The sequence below is a fragment of the Euleptes europaea genome, chromosome 11 (assembly GCF_029931775.1).
Source record: "Euleptes europaea isolate rEulEur1 chromosome 11, rEulEur1.hap1, whole genome shotgun sequence".
Classification (NCBI taxonomy): Eukaryota; Metazoa; Chordata; class Lepidosauria; order Squamata; family Sphaerodactylidae; genus Euleptes; species Euleptes europaea.
In genome coordinates, this window is record NC_079322.1 from 53499657 (window position 1) to 53520732 (window position 21076).

The 21076-nt window shown below is 41.9% G+C and overlaps 1 protein-coding gene across 1 annotated transcript; it reads right to left on the reverse strand.

Moving 5' to 3' along the window:
* Positions 1–845: 845 nt before the first annotated feature.
* On the reverse strand, positions 846–5106 carry STEAP2 (STEAP2 metalloreductase). The gene is made up of 4 exons (XM_056857492.1): positions 4615–5106; positions 3322–3849; positions 2398–2562; positions 846–1178 (listed from the first exon to the last, which is right to left on the reverse strand). Exons 1-4 carry the CDS (start codon positions 5104–5106, stop codon positions 894–896), a joined length of 1470 nt encoding a protein of 489 aa, XP_056713470.1. The 3' UTR covers positions 846–893.
* Positions 5107–21076: the final 15970 nt, after the last annotated feature.

The following is a 21076-nucleotide window of genomic DNA, read 5'->3' on the forward strand; positions in this document are numbered from 1 at the left end:
ACTAGTCTAGTGTTATTACCCCTGGTATTTACAGCTGTTGAAAATGTCAGCAGAAATTAATTTTGTTTATCTGAATCTTGCTGGACTAAAGGGTACATCATAAAGACATTGAAGGCTGCTTCACATTCCTTATATGTAAAAATTAATGTGAGAAATATTTCTCATTCTGTCCTTAATTTATTTGACCACTCACTCAGGCTTTAAACAAGAATAGCACAAACAAACCTATCTCGAAGAACGATCTAGAAATAATACAGGAGTACTGACAATTGTCAGCATAATTTCCATATTTAGGGACCTGAAACTAAAGCATCAGAGTGGAATTCCAGACGCAATTTATAATGAAGAGTTAGAAGTACAAAATACTTGTTTCACATTAACACATCCATCATAGAAGCTGACTATAAAAACAAAAACAGATGGAAACAAAACATTTTTTGCAATGTAAAGCACATACAAAAGATATTAAGCAATTCAGAAAAATTACAAGCAGCAAATGTAACCCCAAAACATGTCATGCTAAAACCAATGGTTCTCCTGTTTCACTAAACTATTAAAACCCAGTGTTCATATGGCCTCAATATAGAGAAAGAGGTGCATGTAGCCAGACACTGGACATGACCACTGTTCCCAAGGACCACTTGTGGTGACACTTGTCAGAATACAAGCATGTGCACTTCTGTCTGGATTAAGATGTGGATGGCAATGTACATCAGCATCCTAGAAGGATACTTCACCCCAGGTTGCTCATTTTCTGACCGATGACTTTTACCACACACCCTATCATACCGCCAAAGATGAAGTTTCCAGTTTAAAGAAAGTTTATGTGAACTCATGAACTAAACTTCTTTGAAAGGGACAATGTTGACAGGGGTAACAGTGCTACTGTACAATCACATGACTGTAATCCTTTCCGGTGAGGGATATGGAACAGTTCCACTTCCATCATCCATAAACTGGCTTTTCTCCCATCCTCTTCTTATCTGTTTCATTTTTCTGCTTATACAAGGCAAAAGCAAAATTATCTTACCCAAAATGACTGTGCACGGTAAGACCAGTGCAAGAACGAAGTTTGGTGGCGTGTAAAATCTGTAGTATTCCTCTTCAAAGGCTCGTTTCCATCCATAAATTAAAACATGGAAAGTACTTATAAGCAGAGCAACGTATCCCAGTGTAGACTTTGGTGGTGGACAGGAATATGGAAAACAAATACAAATTAAACCTCCAAAAACCTTATTATCAAAAACAGTAACATGTTTAAAACCTCTCTGTAGTTTAACAACTTTATAGCCCATTTTTGTTGCAACTTTTAAATAGTTTATCTGCCCAGCTGAATTTTGTAGTCATTGTACAGAATGAAATAAAAGACCCAACTAGATAAATTTCTCAAACAAAAGTTCAAGGCTACCCAGAAATCACACATTCTGACTCTCTTCTTCTGAGCTATTATAGGATATAAATTAAAAGCTTAATTTCACCATTCTGAACATCAGTTGATCCAATGAAATGGCAGCACCTCACTTGCTCTGTGATTTCCTTTTACCCCCCTGTGAGAGCCTAACATGAATACTAAGATTGGTTCTGAATTCTCTGCAGAGAACAACTAGAGAAGACAAAGATAAAGGAGTAACTCAGCTCCAGGCATGCCTGGGGATTTCTGAAGCTCAGTTGCCTCTGTGGAGTTGCACACATTTGTCATATCTGTGAACTGCAGTGGAATTGTGGGTTGTATTCTAAACCTGCAGCAGCTCGTTGACTCCTATATTGCAAAATATCTGTGCACAGGCATTAACACCTGTACTAGGGTAAAGTGATACTGAGATGCAGCCCAATCTTAAACATGGTAAAATGGAAATAAATATTCCAGGATCCCAGTCACGTGGGCCAGGGCCGTGGAAATAATTAGTATCTCAGGAGGCAACAGAGAATCATTTCAAGGGTGAGCAGGAGATTATGTAAAAACAATGTGCCACAGACCAGAACAATGCATTCCTACTACTGTCAGAAAACTATGTGAAAATACTTTCATAGGAAGGAATCTGTTCTGTTTTGTACTAACTGATCACAGCTTTGATGTTTCCAATTTTATTTTCTCAGGGCTGCTTCCAACATGACAATGTCCTTTGCAGAAAGCAGTACCATGTAGAACAAAACATGTGACAACTGTGTACATGCTTACTATGTATATGTAACTAAGAACTGGTGATTGGGTGTGGCTTCCCATGTTGAGAACATTCTATGAGTACACAGGCAAATTTATTTGTTTTTGATCATTTTATGCTTTTAAACGAAAGCCACCTTGTGCATGTTGTCTCTGGAAGTGCAAATGTCTTAAATAAATATTGTTAACATCAACGTATTGATGGTAGATTAATTTACATGCTCCAAAATACATACCTGTATAAAACTGAATTCCCTCCAATTTAAAGATTGGTTTACTGAAGGAATAGAAGTTACAGCCAACAAAGAAAGCAGACCAAGGCTCATTATTCCAAAGGAGACATACATTTCAATGCGCCACACTTCTTCCTCATTCCATGAATTTTCAACTTTTGCATGGACCTGATGGGGAAAAAGTTCTTTAAATCCCAAGATCGTTTACTTATACAAAATTAATAATTAATTTGGAAGGCTGGAAAAGTGTGCCTGACAACATCTCACAAATTTGGGAAGACTTGAATAGGAATTTTTTTTTGTCCCAATCCAATAATTATGAAAAATAAAGAAAGTGTTACAAATTGGTTTTCTGTAAATAATGTACCGGTATATAGCAGCCAGAATTCAATGTTCCTACCTGCTTTTAAGCACTGAGTAACACAGCTTTATATGTAATGCAATACAGTTGTATTAAAGTACTAAATAATTATTATTCTTTAAGAATTTCATTAATAAACCTCACCACAGGCTCTGCTTTTCATTCTCCTATCTTCAGACATGAAACAGGCAGCCACAAAAGAGCAGAACATGTTCTGTGATGCCTCATCTTTGGAATGCCCTCTTCCCCTCACCCTTTGTCTGGTGCCTAAACCTTTCGGGACTAGGCTCAGCTTCCTATGGACTATGATTTTATCAATATCTTAAAGACAGTTTTCTTTTAATTTATGCTGTTTTCATGCTTTTAATGTTTTTTATTTGGTATATTTTATGTTGTGTGTTTTAAGAAATGTTATGCTAGGCCAAGCCTTTTTAAGTAGTTTTATTATTCTAAGTCTCCTTTCATTTTGGAGACTGCCATGACCAAATTTCACATGGAGAGTGTGGTATCAAGATACAATACATACATAGTTTTCAGACAGCATCTAAAAAGTTAATTTTCCTTACCTGCTGATACGCCATATTGAGGAACAAGTAGCGCTCTGACCTCCGCATGGGCAAACAGAGGCTATAAGCTACGTGCACTGCTGCAAAGAAAAAACTAAGCAGCCCAAGCTGTTTTCTGCACTGCAACCAGTTCTCTAACCAGGGTGGAAATCGTTTGTATTTGGTGCCATAATAAAGCTGATAAGCAGCTGCTAGGAGCCCCGATAAATACACCAGAGACAGTAAAGTGATAGCAACAACTGGCAATGTCTTATTCACAATCTCAATAGGAATCTTGTAGAAATCACTCTGCTGGTTCCTCACATACGGATGTATGACATCTCTGATGAACGAATAGATGAAGAAGAAAGTAGCCAGGCTAACCGCCACGACTACTGGTCCTTTCCACAGCGTGAAGAGTCGCAGGGGTAAATTTTCAATCTCCTTTGCAGACGACAAAGCACCCGAATCAAAGGGGATAAAGTTGAGCTGACGAGCAAGTTCAATAACTTGATGACGTGCCTGAACACTGTCACTACATATGTAGACCTAGAAAATCAAGTTCATTATATGCAGCAATCTAAATAACATATTATAAAATCACCAGTTTCATGGGCTGAGTGGTCAGCATTATTAGCACAAGAATCAAAAGAACCTAGAAGCCAGGAGTCTATTTTAAAATCGGAATTTATCATTGTTACAATTAGCCAGTTCAACAACAACAACAAGACCTTGTTTTTGACCGTACAAGTTTCTAAGTGATATAACTGAAACATAATGCTGTTTTCATCAGACAGCTGGGGAATAATATAAGGACTCCCTCTTCTGGCAACACCTGAATGGTAAAGAAAATTAATTTATTGGGAAAGCAGGCAGCTTGATCATATCCAAGCCTTTAGATTGTGCTATAACACCTAAAACACCATGCTGGGCAAAGCACATGAGCCTCAACCAGTCTGCCCTGCTTGCCTCTCAATAAAGGCGAGATCCTCTCATGTTAGTTCACAGCCATTGCTACAAACTGTAGAATTACTATGGCAGCCTCATGTGGTGCAGTTCCTTAATGCTACCTCAGCAGGGCTGGCGGTTGTTAATTGCAGTGACACATAGTGCTGGACCAATAGGATGAGTTATATCCTTCTGCCAGGGCTGGGAGCTCCAGCTCCTGCCTACACTGGGCAAACTGCTGCACAGCATTTAATTACTGATGAGTGCAGCCATCACGGATCAGTTAAGGAGGCTGGGATACGCTAGACAGTGATATTACACAATTGCTATTTACGTTCCTATTGTTGGCCCACATACGTAACATACCTGTCTGCTGGCATCTTTTGGTCCTAACTGCAGTGCCCAGGCTGAAATAACGTTGAATCCTTTGACAACAATGGAATCTGGGAAAAGGGACTGCAGGTATTCTGCATTGGATTCTGGATACTGGTTGACTCTCATGTTGTTGCTGACATCTACAAGGATTTTACCAACTAGCAGATGTTTGAGGTCCCACAAAGAGCTGTAGTGTTCTCTGTGTATGGCGACAAAGATTAAACTTGCTTTTGCCACAGCGTCTTCATGACGAGTGATATCAACAACATGGGGGAAGAACTCAGCGGCAAACTTGGGGTTTCTGCTTCCCACAGCCACGTGGTATCCACACCTGATAAGCCTGATGGTCAGGGATTTAGCAAAGTCCCCACTTCCAATCACGCCAATTGTGATCTTACTGTGGTCCTTGATACCATTTACACCATTTGGCAAGAAAGTTTCATTTAAGTTTTTAGGACTTCCCAGCATAGTGATTGTTTCCATCTCCCAATAGACTGAGACTACAGGATGGCTTTCTAAAAGAAAACAAAGAGAAAACACAAACCATTGATATTTACCCATTAACACATTCTGCATTGGTATTATTTGTATTTCTAATGTTATTTGTGCTTGTTGCTCATATATGCCCTCAGTGTGCCCCCCATAGAGCAGCTTTCATCATAAATTCAGTCAGCCAATTTACTAGTGATAGAGGTGCCCAAGCAAATGCTGAGAAGTTTCTTAGCAATCCAGATGTACAAGGTTTTTCACATAATTTTGTAAATGAAATTACTGTCTAATAGTTTTGATGGCTTTGGTAACCAGGAGGATGTTATTTCTTTCTAAAATGTAAATTACAATGTTGATAAAACAACCATTTTGGCAAAAGTTAACTGAGTTTTACTGTCTGGAAGTGTGACTCATTCAAGCAAGCAATGAGAAAATGTGAAATATCCTATGTTTGGTATTTAAAACTACATTATGAAATGTTCCAGCTGTGTGGTAACAGAGCTCTTTTATTAAAAGCAATAACAGTGTCCCGAAACAGACCATTCACTTCATTGCTCTTTGAACATGTAGGTAAACATATGATTTAAAAGTAAATCCTTTTGATTTCCATTACACCAGATCCTAAGTATGTTGCTCAGAAATAAGACAAATATTTTCAAAAGTCTGCCATTAAAGGTAGACCTTCAGTTTCATGTCATAGGTCTGAAATAAGTCCCTCAGTTTTGAAGATATTAATCACAGCATTACAAAGAATTGCGGTATTTCCTTTTTATTACTGAAGTAACAATCCTTACCCTTTGTGGCAAACATCATGTCTGTAATGCTGCCATAATATCACACTAGTCAATTGTTTATTGGGCATGTCCCATTCTGAGTTAAATAAACTGACAACCAAGGAAGATTGCCAAATCATCTATGCTTGTATCAATCAAAGTGGGAAAGCAAACCAGCAACCAGGTATGGTATCTTCTGCCACAGTAATGCTCTTGCCCATACTTCTGACCTCCTCTTCCTCCACCTTCCTCCTCAGAGACCTCTGCTTGCTTTAAGGAGTAGAAGAGTGAAATGGCAGGTGTGCCAGGGAAGGAAGCACCATGTTTTCCTGCCCCAGAGTTGTTAGAAGAACCAGGCATAAGATCCAAGAATCCATCAAGTCACTGATAAACTCTTGCACTTCCCAATACTCAACTTTCAATGTTCAAAAACTCCTGGCTACTCATTAGTAGCAAGGTATGTTTCTTGACTTCTGCCTACTTTCAGGCTAGATTTCCCCCAATTCCACTATCCCCCTAATCATATAATCTCCAAATCTAGACAGATCACTTCCAAGCAAGCAAGGAAACAGATATGTCAGCTTGAAGTACATGGGAAAGGATTCATATGAGTTGGTACTCACCAGGGATCTTGACTGGAACTTGGCTTCGAGGTCCAAGTTCAACCCTGCAACATAATAACAATAAAGTGCGACTAAACATGTGTATGATGTATTTATGATAAGCTAAGCAGTCTGAATAGCCCTGAAGCTAATCAGGGTCGACCATAGTTAGGGCTTGGATAGGAGACCACTAAGGAAGACTAGGGTCACTATGCAGAGAAAGGCAATGGCAAACCATCTCTGTTCCTGTTGCCTTAAAATCCAAGGTCCTGCGGTTGCTATGAGTTGGTTGCGACTTCATGGGATGCATTTATTATTATTAAGCAATCACATTCTGTTGTTCAACATTCAGTGTTGGGCTTGATTCACAAAACAACCAGACTGAGGCAGCCTGAAATTGTTCAGGGTGGTGAGTCAGCTGGCTGCTCTATGTAATGAGCTATTCTCGTGGGCAGTTTTTTAATCACATGGATTGTGGATCCATGCAGTTTATCCCCAAAAATTACACTATCTGCAGCTTGGGATAAGATACAGGCCAATATTGTACAGACAGTGATTGAAAGTAGCACTGAGGAGATGAAGGTTTGAATCCCCAGTCAGGATATCCTTGAGCCAGTAATAGTCTCTCTGCCTAACATACTTCACAGGGTTGTTGTAAGGCAAAAATAGAGAAAAAGATCATCATGTATGCTGCCCTGAAGTCCTTGGAAGAAAGGCAGAATAAAAATATGGTAGACAGACAGTGGACAGTGCCATCTTAAGCAAAGCTACACCTTTCTAAGACCACTGACTTTAATGGGAATAGAAATTTTAGGATGGCAAAATAAGTGCTACTATTTCCAAGTCTAAAACTGACTGCTCCCCAGACTGCTCAGGATTATTACAATGAACTGCCATGGCAAAATGTATTATACTGGTACTAAAAAGAAGAAGAGTTGGTTTTTATATGCCGACTTTCTCTACCACTTAAGGGAGACTCAAACCGGCTCACAATCTCCTTCCCTTCCCCTCCCCACAACAGACACCCTGTGAGGTAGGTGGGGCTGAGAGAATGTGACTTGCTCAAGGTCACCCAGCTGGCTTCATGTGGAGGAGTGGGGAATCAAACCCGGTTCTCCAGATCAGAGCCCACTGCTCCAAACCACCCGCTCTTAACCACTATACTACGCTGGCTCCCTATAAGCAGATATTCCAGCACAAGAAAAAAGACCTTCTACTGGGGTTAGGACCCCTGGGCAGAGGAAGATTGTTAGACTTCAGTGCAGAAGCATTTTGAGTGCGGGGCCTTAGGATGCTAGTGGTACCTGTTATGGTCAGGGACCCTGAAACCATGGTGACTGTATATGTTCCCAAGATGGGAGAGTCAGAGAAAACAGAAACTTGGGTTCAGCGGGAAAACCAGCCATTTGGCCTACCTGCCAAATGAACTGATGAATGTGTATCATAAACCCTGATCAGGGAGAGTGAGACGAGGGGGGCTAGGTGCCAGAGGGCCTCATTGGGAGAGCTGAGCATCTCCCACAAGGGGCACAATCCCTAACTCTGGATGCGGAAGGGGGGGAGGTTTTCACCTTAGAAGACAGATGTTTTAAAAGGTGAAATCTTCCTCTATTCTAGGTTCAAACACTTGGGCCAGATGCTGTGACCAGTGGGCCTTTTCCTCCTCTGTAACAGCACAGTAAGAGGGACAGGGATGTGTTTGCTCCACCTAACGTAACTGTCTTGCAAGTCCGCTTCACTAGATTGATGTTTTCCTTTTATTTCCTTAGATCTGTATTTCTCCTACTGTGATAGCTATTTTCCATGTATGTGGTCTAGTTTAATCTTTAGTAATAAAGCTTCTTTCCTGTTCAAGAAAGCAGGTGTCTGAAATCCCGCCCACACACTGAAGACCGCTTTTACACACTAAGGATATGCACACACGTGGGAAGCTAAAGTAATTGGAAGCTCTGCCCTTTGTAATTGCTCAGAGGCAGCCTTACCAGGGTACCCCAAGGCGCTGGTTACTTGAATGTATTTGATGCTAGTGACAAAATTGGTTTCAGATATTTAAATGAGAAAAAGTTAAACCAAAAGGAGAGACCAAAGTGTGTCACTTTATTCTAAATTTTTGACACACACACCCAGTAGGCAAAGCTGCCATGTAAGGTTAAGCTCTATGTGACAAAACAAGTATTGCAACAGATGTGATGTTGGCTTTCTCAGCTTCAGAAACTCCACTGTCATATCCTCTGACAATTCCAGATTGAAACAGAACACTGGGGGCACAGACTGACACATATCCTTAAGTAATGTTCTTGAATAAAATGTTCCCGCAGGCCACAGCAGCCAACAATAACATACAAAAAAGGCACACTCAGCTGCATTGCCTCCTTGAACTTTGCCTTATGCGTTTCTCAGCTGGATGGAACAGAGTCTCTGAATACTCTACAGATTAAGAAAGTTGCAGCCCAATTATATCCATGTTTAGGAAGTAAGCCCTATAGGCTTTAATGGGGCTTACTCCCAGGTAAGTCTAGAGGGCCTGACACCTGTGGAATATTACGGTCTTATTTATGTTACAAAAATGCATAGGATTTCAGCCTAAGGGTGTCACTTTTTGAGTGTTCTGACGCTAATTTCACCAAATAGAATGCCATACATACAGCACTGAGTTCTTAGCACATTAACAACAAAGAAATAGAATTCATTTGTGATCCTAGGGTCAGGACTACTTACTTCACCAACAAACACTGCATCCTAAGCCATTTATACCCTTCCACATCTAGTGAAGTAACACAAATGACAGAGTGCATTAATAAGTAACCAGATGGAATTGAGAGAGTAGGATTATAACCTTCTATTTGCTTTGCATTTTATGGGTTGGATGTGGCCTGTGAGGCCCACATCCACCCTTCCTCTAGCCCTGGGTAACTTTATTCCCTGGATTGTGGGGCAAGCATGGAAATAATAATCGCCAAGGTTGGGAGAATGCATTGAGAAAAAGGAAGGAGGTGAAATCACTCCCTTCTTCCATCAGCAAAGCTCTGCTCATGCAAGAGGCAGGAGGAATGATTTCTCCCCATTCTCCCTCCCAACCAGCATGGCTACTACTCCATGTGGGTCCCTGGAAAGTTTCCTAGAATCAGAAATGGCTGCAGAGAGAAAATGGGGGGGGGGGGCAGTCAGTGGCCATCACCTTCCTCTGCAGACAGATCATGGGATCCAACCCTATATAAGGAATTTTTTAATTGGATGCGTTATTGGTCATCTGTCATCTTTCATGGAGATTCTGATTAAATAAGGAGAGATTTCTGAAGTAGTAGTGATTTTTTTAGTATATAAAATATAATCAACTTTGCAAAGATGCATAGCAGAATACTAAACTGTTGTTATAACTGTATTTTGATCCTCTCCCACTCTGAACTCCAATGCTTTCACAATGCCTTTTTGTCATATCTTCATCTGCTATTTACACCTCCTCTAGAGCAAAGCTTCTTAAACTGTGGGTCGCAATAGTAAATGGTAAAATTATATGTTTACCCGGGGTCGCGTAATAATTTCTCGGGCAAAAAGGAGTAATGAGTGGAAAAAGTTTAAGAAGCCCTGCTCTATAGAGCCGTGTTGGTGAACCTATGGCACGCGTGCCAAGTCTGGCACGCAGAGCCCTCTCTGTGGGCACGCGCGGGGGCGGCGGGGGCTTTGAAGGGAGCGCGGAGCCGTTCAAAGCCCCCTCTTCCCTGGACTCCCCGTGGGGCCCCCCCTTGCCGAGCTGGGAGGAAACCTCAGTATTCAGGTTAAATTGCCGTGTTGGCACTTTGCGATAAATAAGTGGGTTTTGGGTTGCAGTTTGGGCACTCAGTCTCTAAAAGGTTCGCCATCACTGCATAGAGCATCTAAAAATTGCATGAACAACACTAAAGTTGATTGGCTGTTGCACATATTACCAGCCAACCTGTGGAAGTACTGTGCATCACCTCTATTACAAAGTTTGCAGGTAACTGCATTGATCCACAGAAAAATATAAAATAAGGCAAGCAATACTTTTTGTATTTGGACCAATCAAAATATTACAAAATTCATAGAATCATAGAGTTGGAAGGGACCACCAGGGTCATCTAGTCCAACCCCCTGCACAATGCAGGAAATTAACAACTACCTCCCCCCCACATCCCCAGTGACCCCAACCCTCGCCCTGCCATGCAGGAACCCACAATCAAAGCACTCCTGACAGATGGCCATCCAGCCTCTGCTTAAAGACCTCCAAAGACGGGGACTCCACCGTCCTCCAAGGCAGTGCATTCCACCATCGAACAGCCCTCACCGTCAGAAAGTTCTTCCTAATGTTTAGGTGGAATCGCTTTTCTATTAGTTTAAATACATTCCTCCGTGTTCTAGTCTCTGGAGCAACAGAGAACAAGCTAGTTCCCTCATCAACATGACATCCCTTCAAATATTTAAACATGGCTATCTTGTCTCCCCTCAACCTTCTCTTGTATGTAAACTTTCCAGTTCCCCAGAACCCTTCATCAAAATTATTCAGCTAGCAGATTTTCTTAAAGCCAGGAGCCCCGATTTCCCATTTAAATTCATATAGAAAAATAAGAAGTGATGGTAATGAGACGGGGGAGTAGATATAAGTGGAAATAAGAACAGCAAAGATATTATGAACAGGGCAAAATGAGGTTTTTTGAAACTCTTCCTGTACTTATTGCTAATGACACTGATTAAGTGTACATAATTGCTGTTTACCTCAAAACTTTTAGTAAAGTATTTGTTTCACCTATAAAATCTTAACAGACTTCCCATCCTAAAGCCATCCAGGTCAACTGAGGCCTATTGAGTTCAGTGGGACTTACTACCAGGTATATATGCAAGCAGCTATATATCACGTGGGAGGGGCTGTGGCTCAGTGATACAGCATCTGCTTTGTATGCAGAAGGTGCCAGATTCAATCCTTGGAATCACCAGTTAAAAGGATCAGGTGATAAGTGATGTGAAAGATCTCAGCTTGAGACCTTGTAGAGCTGCTGCCAGTCTGAGCAGACAATACAGGCTTTGGTAGCCAATGGTCTGATGCAGTATAAGGCAGCCTCATGTGTATTCGTGTTCTCACAAGGCAATTTGTCATTTGACCCTTTTTGTGAACATTCCTATTCCATGGTAACCCTGAGGGTAGAGCATTACTTTATGTTTCAGAAGTTAGTGACCTAGGGTATATAAGATGACCATTTTACTACACATTACCATATATCTACATCTAATGTGTGATAAAATTCTTATTTTGGAAGTACGATTCAAAGAGTAGTTACAGATTCCCATAGTACTCTGGATCAGATCATCTCATGTAAATCTAAACAAGATGGGCTAAAACCACTAGCTGTGATAAGTTCAGCAGCTGTCCTTATGCAACCATCATTTCTAGCGGCAAAACACAAAAGCAGCTATCCAAAAGAGAGACCCCTACACGTGGAAACAGTAAAATGGACCAGCAAGCACTAGCAGGCATTAGGGACTTAAGCTTGTCTACAAGTAACCATTTCTACCAGGGTCTACATATAAGCCCACCAGAGTCCATCTGAAATGGGGGTGGAGAGCTGGGATAAGAGTACCTCTTCTGTGTGTACTTTCCTTTCCCTAGATTTAACAGCCACTGGCTATCCATCAACCACTTCACACTTTAAAAAGGGGAAATGTAATTTTTCCTTGATACTATGAAGAGAAAAGTTGCCATCTCTCACACACAATTTGACAGCAGATAACGCTGCATCTACTTTTCAGAAAGTGTCATTTCCTGTTTTATCCAGGGAGTGATATATTTATTTCACGCGATATTATTTTGTAGACATGCTAAAAACAATGTGGGCTAGAAAGTCTATTTGATCAGGACAAAATGGGCATTTTCATTCTTCTGCAGTAATTTTATTGTATCGCCCTTGTGTGCGTGCTGCCAAGTCACAGCTGACTTATGGCAACCCCACAGGGTTTTCAAAACAAGAGCTGTTCAGAGGTGGTTTACCATTGCCTGCCTCTGCATGGGCTGAGACTAATTCTGAAGGAACTGTCCCTGGACCAAGGTCACCTCTTCTACCTGTTCTTAATGAGACCTTCTCAGGGTTAAAAGGGAAGTGATATTTGCAACATCCAGCTCTGCCCTTTGGGTCCAGCCTTCTGTGGTGCTTGTAACCGAGGTGGGCCCAAAGATGCTGTGACATCTTCCAAGCTAAGTAGTTTACCGTGGCATGATCTTTGGCAGCCAACATCCTATGAATTTTACACCTGCCACCTGAAGTCTTTCTACCACAGTAGAACATGCAGATGCGTTCACCGACCTCTGTGGCGTCACCACTTGATTCATGGGCCACTTATGCATGGGACGTTTTGCCTCGGATTTGCTGCTCTCTAGATGCACATTTTCCTCCATCTGAATTCTCAAAACTCTGCATGTGGGGGGCTTATTGTTGAGTGTTGAGAATTCGGATGGGTAGAATCATAGAGTTGGAAGGGACCACCAGGGCCATCAGCTATATATCTGTAAAGTGTGCATTTAGAGAGTGGCAAATCCAAGGCAAAACCTCCTGTGCATAAATGGCCTTATAGGCTTAAACCTGTTGTCCAGCACGCCTTGAAAAGCAAACCGAAACCTGACTCATGCGTTTGACCCCCCTATGCCACTTGACTTCCTATACCGTCACAAACCCGCCTCGCGCTAATCATGCATTTGGTCCAAGTTGGCAGATTGGCCCTTGACCGGCCCGGCGGGATCCCGAACAGCGCCGAGGCTCCGGCCTCTGGGCTCCCTTCTCCATGGAAGTAGAAAAGGGCAAGAGTCCAGTAGCACCTTAAAGACTAACAAAAATATTTTCTGGCAGGGTATGAGCTTTCGTGAGCCACAGCTCACTTCTTCAGATACAGCTAGAATGTGAATCCATCTGTCTTTAAGTAGAGGAGAGTGAAGTCAGACAAGCATTAGTATGTAAATGTGTTAACATTTACATACTGTTAACGTTTTCTGCATACCACACCTAATCCCATCACGCCTGCTATTCACATTCAGAGAAGCATTAGTATGTAAATGTTAACAGTATGTAAATGTTAACACATTTACATATTGTTAACATTTTCTGCATACCACACCTAATCTCATCATGCCTGCTATTCACATTCAGAGAAGCATTAGTATGTAAATGTTAACAGTATGTAAATGTGTTAACATTTACATACTGTTCACATTTTCTGCATACCACACCTAATCCCATCACGCCTGCTATTCACATTTACATACTGTTAACATTTACATACTAATGCTTGTCTGAATTCACTCTCCCCTACTTTTTTTAAAAATAAATTTTTATTAAATTTTTATAACATAAAAAAATAACAATTATTATAAGAACAACAACAACTCTTCTCTACTTAAAGACAGATGGATTCACATTCTAGCTGTATCTGAAGAAGTGAGCTGCGGCTCACGAAAGCTCATACCCTGCCAGGAAATATTCTTGTTAGTCTTTAAGGTGCTATTGGACTCTTGCCCTTTTTCTACTACTGCAAACAGACTAACACGGCTACCCACTGAGAAAATATTCTTGTTAGTCTTTAAGGTGCTACTGGACTCTTGCCCTTTTCTACTGATATGGCAAACGGGGGTTCGTGGGGGGAGAGAGAGACCGGAGATCGTTATTTCAAGAAAACAGTTTATTTGCAGCTGCTGACTCAGAGGCCCTAATGGGCAGAAATCTCTGAGCCCCGGTCATACTGAGGAAGGGATATTTATCCAAATTCAAGATATGACAACCCATCAACATTCAGGGTAGGCTGATAACACTCCAGACATCGAGGCGGCAGTGGAGTAATAGTTTCACCCAGTTCTTGTTATGGTTTACTCTAACCCTCCATGACTCTTGCCCCAATTCCTTAGCACACAGGCATACACACACAGAGATATCCTGCCCAGCAACAAGCTATTCCCTTGCTGTCCTAATACATTTCAATACATTTACAGAAAGGAAAAGAGATTATTACAAATTGCTAAATCAGTGGATCTTCCATAGTCAGGGGAAGTCTACCTTGCTGTCAGACAGCCTAACACAGGGCTACCCGCTGTGAATTTTCTCCACGGAAGGGCAGCGAGGAAGGCGCTGCGTAGCCTTATTCTCCAAGGGCAGTTTCTGCCGCCGAAGCGCGGCTGGAAGAGGTGGGGGGGGCAAAGGAGCGCTCCGGCCGCCTCCCGGGCCGGGGCTGCCCTGCTCTCCGCCTGGCGGTCACCCGGGAGGGAGGGGGGGGCGCCGTGGGAAAACAAGCGCAGGGGGGCTAAGCTCGACTCCTCCCTCCCTCCCGACTCCGGCGGCCTCTCCCGCTCACCTCCGCGCCGCCCGCCGCTCTCCGTTCCCGCGCTCTCTGAGGGAGGAAAAGGCGGCGCTTCTCCGTCGCTCCTTCCCCGCCTCGCTCCGGGCCGGACTTCCGAGAGCGAGCGAGCGAGAGCGGCGGCTGAGCGCAGGCCGGCCGGCCGGCTGGGCGGGCGGGCGGGCGGGCGGCGTCTCTTCAGGCAAGGCCGCCGACGAGAGGCGGGGGAAGCGGCGGTTGAGTGACGGAGGCGTCCGCTCCCTCGCCCCCCCCCCCGCGCGCGCGCGCGCCGCGAGGGAGAGGAGGGGCTCGCCCCCCTCTCGCCCCCCGCCCTGATTGATCGATGATCCCGGCAGGCCTGGAGAGGTTGCGGGCCTTGCCTTGCAGCATCAGTCAGTCCAAAGGAGAATACAGAGGCACGTGGGAGAATGGGAGGCACGGCCAATAGACTGTCACAATGAATTTAAATTGGGAAGTGCTGAAGGTGACGTTTTGCTCTAATTCAATCGATTAAGGTAGAATTACTGTTAAGGTTAAAAGATTTAGATTTTAAGAAATGTAATCCGATGTATAGAGGAAGCATTGCGTTCGTGGTCGCTTTAGCCTCCTCTCATCCCTGTTTTAGCCAGGATCGAACGCGCGTTAGGCGAAAACGCACGCTTTCGACCCAGGCTGAATCCTGGCTGAAACAAAGTTAAAGGAGGATAAAGCGACCGTGCGTTTTCGCCCAATGGGTTAGAATTTAGGAAATTAAATTAGAATTGAAATTGAATTAAATTAGAATTGAAACTGAATTAGAAATTAAATGCAAAGGTGGCAATAAAGTTATCAAAAAGATAAAAGAGGGGGAGAGAGGGGAAGTCAACATAAAGATATGAACTAGTTAGTTATATAGAATAGAGAAATATTGTTTATATCATATAATTATCTTAATGAATGATGGAAATTACTGTACTATAAAAAACAATAAAAAAAATGAGAGGTTGCAGACCTTGCTTTGGCCGCTCGTGTCCCACGTGGGTTTGAAACCCCCTTTCGGCCTGGTGGTTTTCCTCCAGGCGCCTCACAAGCCGCGTAATTGATTAACTCTCCACGCCTGATCGGATGAATCAGAAATCGGAGTATAACAACAAGAAGAAGAGTTGGTTTTTACATGTCTGGCTTTGGCCATTTGTGCATGGAAGGTTTGGCCTTGGGTTTGCCGCTCTCTAGATGCACATTTCCCCCCATCCAAATTCTCAAAAACTCTACACGAGGGATTATTTTTTGAGTTTTAAGAAATTTGGATGGGCAAAATGTGCATCTAGAGAGCAGCAGATCCAAGGCAAAACTAAAGTGCCCACAATAAAGGTATTTTACCTGTGGCACTATGAACTGCCCTGTGTACATGAACAGGTGCGGGGATCCTCCTTTTAGACAGAACACTTGTGTAGATAAACGCGTGTTAAGAATCAACCCCCCTTCCCTCTTTCCTTCTGTGTTCTCTATTCAAACAGTTGCACAAAAGCACACACATAAACTAACATTTCTAAATGTTTGCAACATCTTGAACAGTACCGGCTTCTCTTGTGCTTCGCTAAGAGTGTTACCTTGGTGGAAAAGACCTTCATGCCTCAGCTAAAAGAACTGGTTTAATGCAGCGTTGTACAGCATGAGAACCTTATGAATGTATCTAATTACTATGCACGGTCAAGAATTGTATAAAAGCTGCTCAATGGAGAACAGCAGTGGTGATTCTTGATGGTGATTTTTCTTTCATGCTCTTGGGCTGGAGAGACTTCATCCCAGCTTGTATATTTAAACTGGTACCTTTAAATAGTAAACGCTGTAAAAAGAAATTCCTGATCCCCAGTGCGCTATGTTTGATCTGACCTATCTGGATAGCATTTTCTAGGCACAACAAAACCTCCCATGCATAAAGGGTCTTTCTCTACCATTTAAGGGAGACTCAAATCGGCTTACAATCACCTTCCCTTCCCCACAACAGATCACGGCTCACAGGTTCACCAGTTTTCATGTTACCATAACACTGTACACACAGTAGGAATCACTATAAGAGAGCCAGTGTGGTGTAGTGGTTAAGAGCGGTGGTTTGGAGCGGTGGACTCTAATCTGGTGAACCGGGTTTGATTCCCCCCTCCTACACATGAAGCCAGCTGGGTGACCTTGGGCTAGTCACTCTCTCTCAGCCCCACCTACCTCACAGGTAGGGGAAGGGAAGGGTGATTGTAAGCCGGTTGGACGGGAGGGGAAGGGAAGGTGATTGTAAGCCAGTTGGATTCTCCCTTAAGTGGTAAGAGAAAGTTGGCATATAAAAACTAACTCTTCACCTGTAATTATATTGTGAGGAAGTTATGGTGAAATATACTCAAATTCTTGGTGCTGTGGATGGAAAAAGATTTCAGGATCATCCCAGACAGGCTCATACACCTGCCGGTTCAGCCTAGCCAGGTCAGACTTTCCTCACATCTTTCTTGTACTGAACAAGTGAAAAATTTTTACGTTGTCCTAAAGTGAAAATTCCAAACATAAAACAATTTCCAAGACAATTTTGCACATTGATGCTCTGAACCCTCCCATATTGTTTCATTTCCAGTCTGTCAGCAATCACTGAGGTTTTGACATTACCTTTACAGGGTCATTTATTAACAAGAGTGGGCTTTGTTACCTTTCATCTTCCTTTATCTCTCACAGACACTTGAACTAGTAACCTTTATGCTTCTCCCTTCATTCTCTCCCCCCTTCTTTCTATAATGTTATCGGGTTTGACTATGTAATTCTTATTTTAAACTAAACAGCCCTACTGCTTAAAACTACAACTGATAATCAGAAGCACTATCAGCTAATCTGGTCAATTTTAAGAGAAAATTGTAAAACACCCAGTTTCAAGTACTGTTCTAGAACAGAATGCCACAGTGACCTTGGATGCATTTACAGTATTTTCAGCATTTAAATCCTCAAATAGTATTTTAGTTGTGCATAGAAACTAGTTTCCCCCTCATAATCCAGAACAGTCCTAAACTTTTAATCATTCCTAAGTGAAATGATCTCTGCATTGCCTGATGTTTATACTATCTGTTCTTTCCTGGTACACCCAAGTACTAACTCCCTCACTTTTTCTCAACAATAAGAGGTCAGCCTTGGTTAAATTATGTGTGTCACAATGCCTGGTTGAGCCACAAACATACTAGATGTATAACTAAGACTGGCTTTGTTTGTTATGCCTGCTGTAAAGCAACCTGCCCATTTTTTTGCCCAGTGGAAGTGGGTAAAATTCTTCAGGGACAAAACTTAACATACATATCACCCTATAGAGAAAACTGCAAAGATCTGCCTAATAAGTCAGCAGGTTTTCACCGGTCTCACAATAAGCACAATTTCTTGTCTTTCGGAGTGAGTGTTTTGTCTGGAAGAAGGGAAAGGAAGGCAAACCATGGAGAACAGGGAGCTGCATGGCCAAGTCACTCTGAACTGGGTCCAGCTTGGACAGAACACCAACTAACTGCAGTATCTGTGGTATCAACTTGACACTGACCATGTCGATGTGGAGACAACTACATGCAGCACCAGAGGACTGAAGGAAAAACCAGCTTCTGACAGTTTGGTGGTAGAATGGGGAATGCTAAGGTGCATCTTTTCAGATACTTAGGCATTATTTGACAGGGACCATTGTTGGGCCACTGGTGAAAAGGTATGGATTCCCCCATAAAATGTTGGGGGGCTCAAAGGTTTGGATACACAGATCAGTCTGCCGTGTGACCAGCTGTCAGTTGCACCTCTACATTGGTGGCTATTGCATTGTTTCCCCGTGAAAGCTCGCAAAATGATATTTTACAGGCTGCTTTCACATGTGTGGACTGTGCCAGTTTCAGGTGAAATAAGTATGTCATGGATATGACCAGGAATATAGGTAAACAGTTGTTGTTTTTTGTCAAAACAAGCTATCACGGAAGATGCTCTTGCAGACCAGAATCAGGCTTGGCCTGGTCTCTCAGCTAAACACACCAAACGAAGTCCACAGACCCATAATACAACAGCCAAGAGAGAGAAAACAAAAGAGCAACAGACTAATTTGGCCACTGGTAATTATAAATTGCCCTGACCTGGATGGCCCAGGCTAACCTGATCTCATCAGATCTCGGCCCTGGTTAGTACTTGAATGGGAGACTACCAAGGAATACCAGGGTCACTATGCACAGGAAGGCAATGGAAAACCACCTCTGTTAGTCTCTTACCTTGAAAACCCTACTGGGGATTGCTAAAAGTCTGCGACTTGAGGGCACTTTACACACACAGTTATACGTTGTAAAATTCATATTAGGTAGATTATAAACAGTACAATTGATCTTATAGTGTCTGGTCCGAGGTATGAGAAGCACCTGAGAATGCAAGAATGTCCAACTAAATATAGAAGTGAAGATTTACTTCAAAGATTGGTTATCTGGCAGACCACCATATGTATACTTGTAATACCTATTTTTATGCTCTTTTATATAATAAAAAGTAGCAAGAACTATCATAGTTTTTGTATATTCAAGTAACATATTTGAATATAGAACACAAATCATTTTGTATAGTGTTTGAAGTTATAAGACAGTTACTAAGCCAAGAATGTGAGCCCTTTCAGGTGGAATAGCTAGCTACTGTTGGAAGATGATTTTGGAAACTTAAAATTATGAGAAACTTAATTAATTTTCTTTGAAAATGCTCGTAGCCTGTAACCAGCTTATGTTTGATAAGCCATTTTAATGGGTTCAAATAATTGATCTTTATCTATGTAAGATCAATTATTTTAAGTAAGTCTATGTTAAAAGTGTAAACTATGGTTTAATAAATAAATGGAAGCAAAGATTTTCTAGCAATATTTTTATTTGTGTTCTGTATGCAAACCAAACCAAAAAATGTTGTTGAGGTATACTTCTTGCCAAGAGATGAATGATCTGATTTAGGAAAACTAACTGCACGCCTAGGGCTTCTTAAGTGCATGCCTGTGTCTGAATCAGGCCTGACTAGAGGCATCTGGAACAAGCTCTGTTAAGCAAGTGGAAAATTAATTATTTAATTTCCTGTGCCATAAATGTTAGTTTTTGCAACACAATTCTTTTTCTGAAAGGCTTTCAGATTAAAATAACCAAAAACAAAACTGGAGCATAAGTTGAAAAATGCAAAAAGTGTTTTATTTTAAATGCAGTAAGTGTTAGCAAGTGCTTTCTACAAGTATAAAGCTGTATTTCAATTCTTATTTACAGTAGTCAATGCATAACTACAATTCTTTATAAACATACTTCTATGAAGTATAAAACCAAATCAGTTTTTAAAAAAAGATATTCCCCAAAACCCAAATATAAATTTTGTTACTCAGTCCTCTAGCCTCAAAACATATCACTGATGGTTACCAGCCTAGATGCCTTTGTTGAGGGGTGGGGGGTTCTCTTTCAACAGCTATTTGCTATGTTAGCTAAACGTTATCTCCATGTAACTGAGACAGTATATTCTGAATACCAGTTGCTGGGGACAAACAGAAGGTGGCTATCACTTTCAGGTTCTGCTTGTCAGTCCTCGGAGGGACCTGGCAGATTACTACTGAAAACAGTGCTGGATTACATGGACCCCAACTGATCCAGCAAGGCACTTTATTTCTTCATCAGGAAGATGTCTCTTTACTGCAGAAAGACTTCTGTGCTGTTGGAAAATCGTGTGTGGCTTAGAACAGCACAGGAATCTCTTGCATGCATAGAATTCCTATGGAATTCAGAGAGAGAGAGAGAGAGAGAGAGAGACGACCCTGGTGTGCAGAAAGCTGGCACACACTTGCCTGCTTCTACCATTGCAATGAATGACCAAGCTGATCCAGGCAGAACAATTCTCAACCTATGTCTTAAGCCACAATAGAGGCACCTCTTAACTTGTTGTATTATATATATTTTAGATCTTGTGCTTGTAGGTTGTTGGAGTAATAATATGCATATTACCATAGTTTTCTTGGAGCTTTTAAGACTAATTTTTTTTAAGTTTGCAATTTTGATGAGAAATTCACACGTGGGATATAGAGGAGATTCAACACCGTGGCTGTTCCACTTCAAACATTTGCTCAAGTCGAGTGAATGTCTTAAAACAACACTTGAACTGAAGAAGGAACGACTTAATTAGGAACAAAAACATACTGACTTCTGCATCTATTTAGTGTGATGTTAAGCACACAGATTTGGACATGAACTGCTGTCTAATGGAATAAACTCCCTGTAATTTATGAACAGCCCTGGG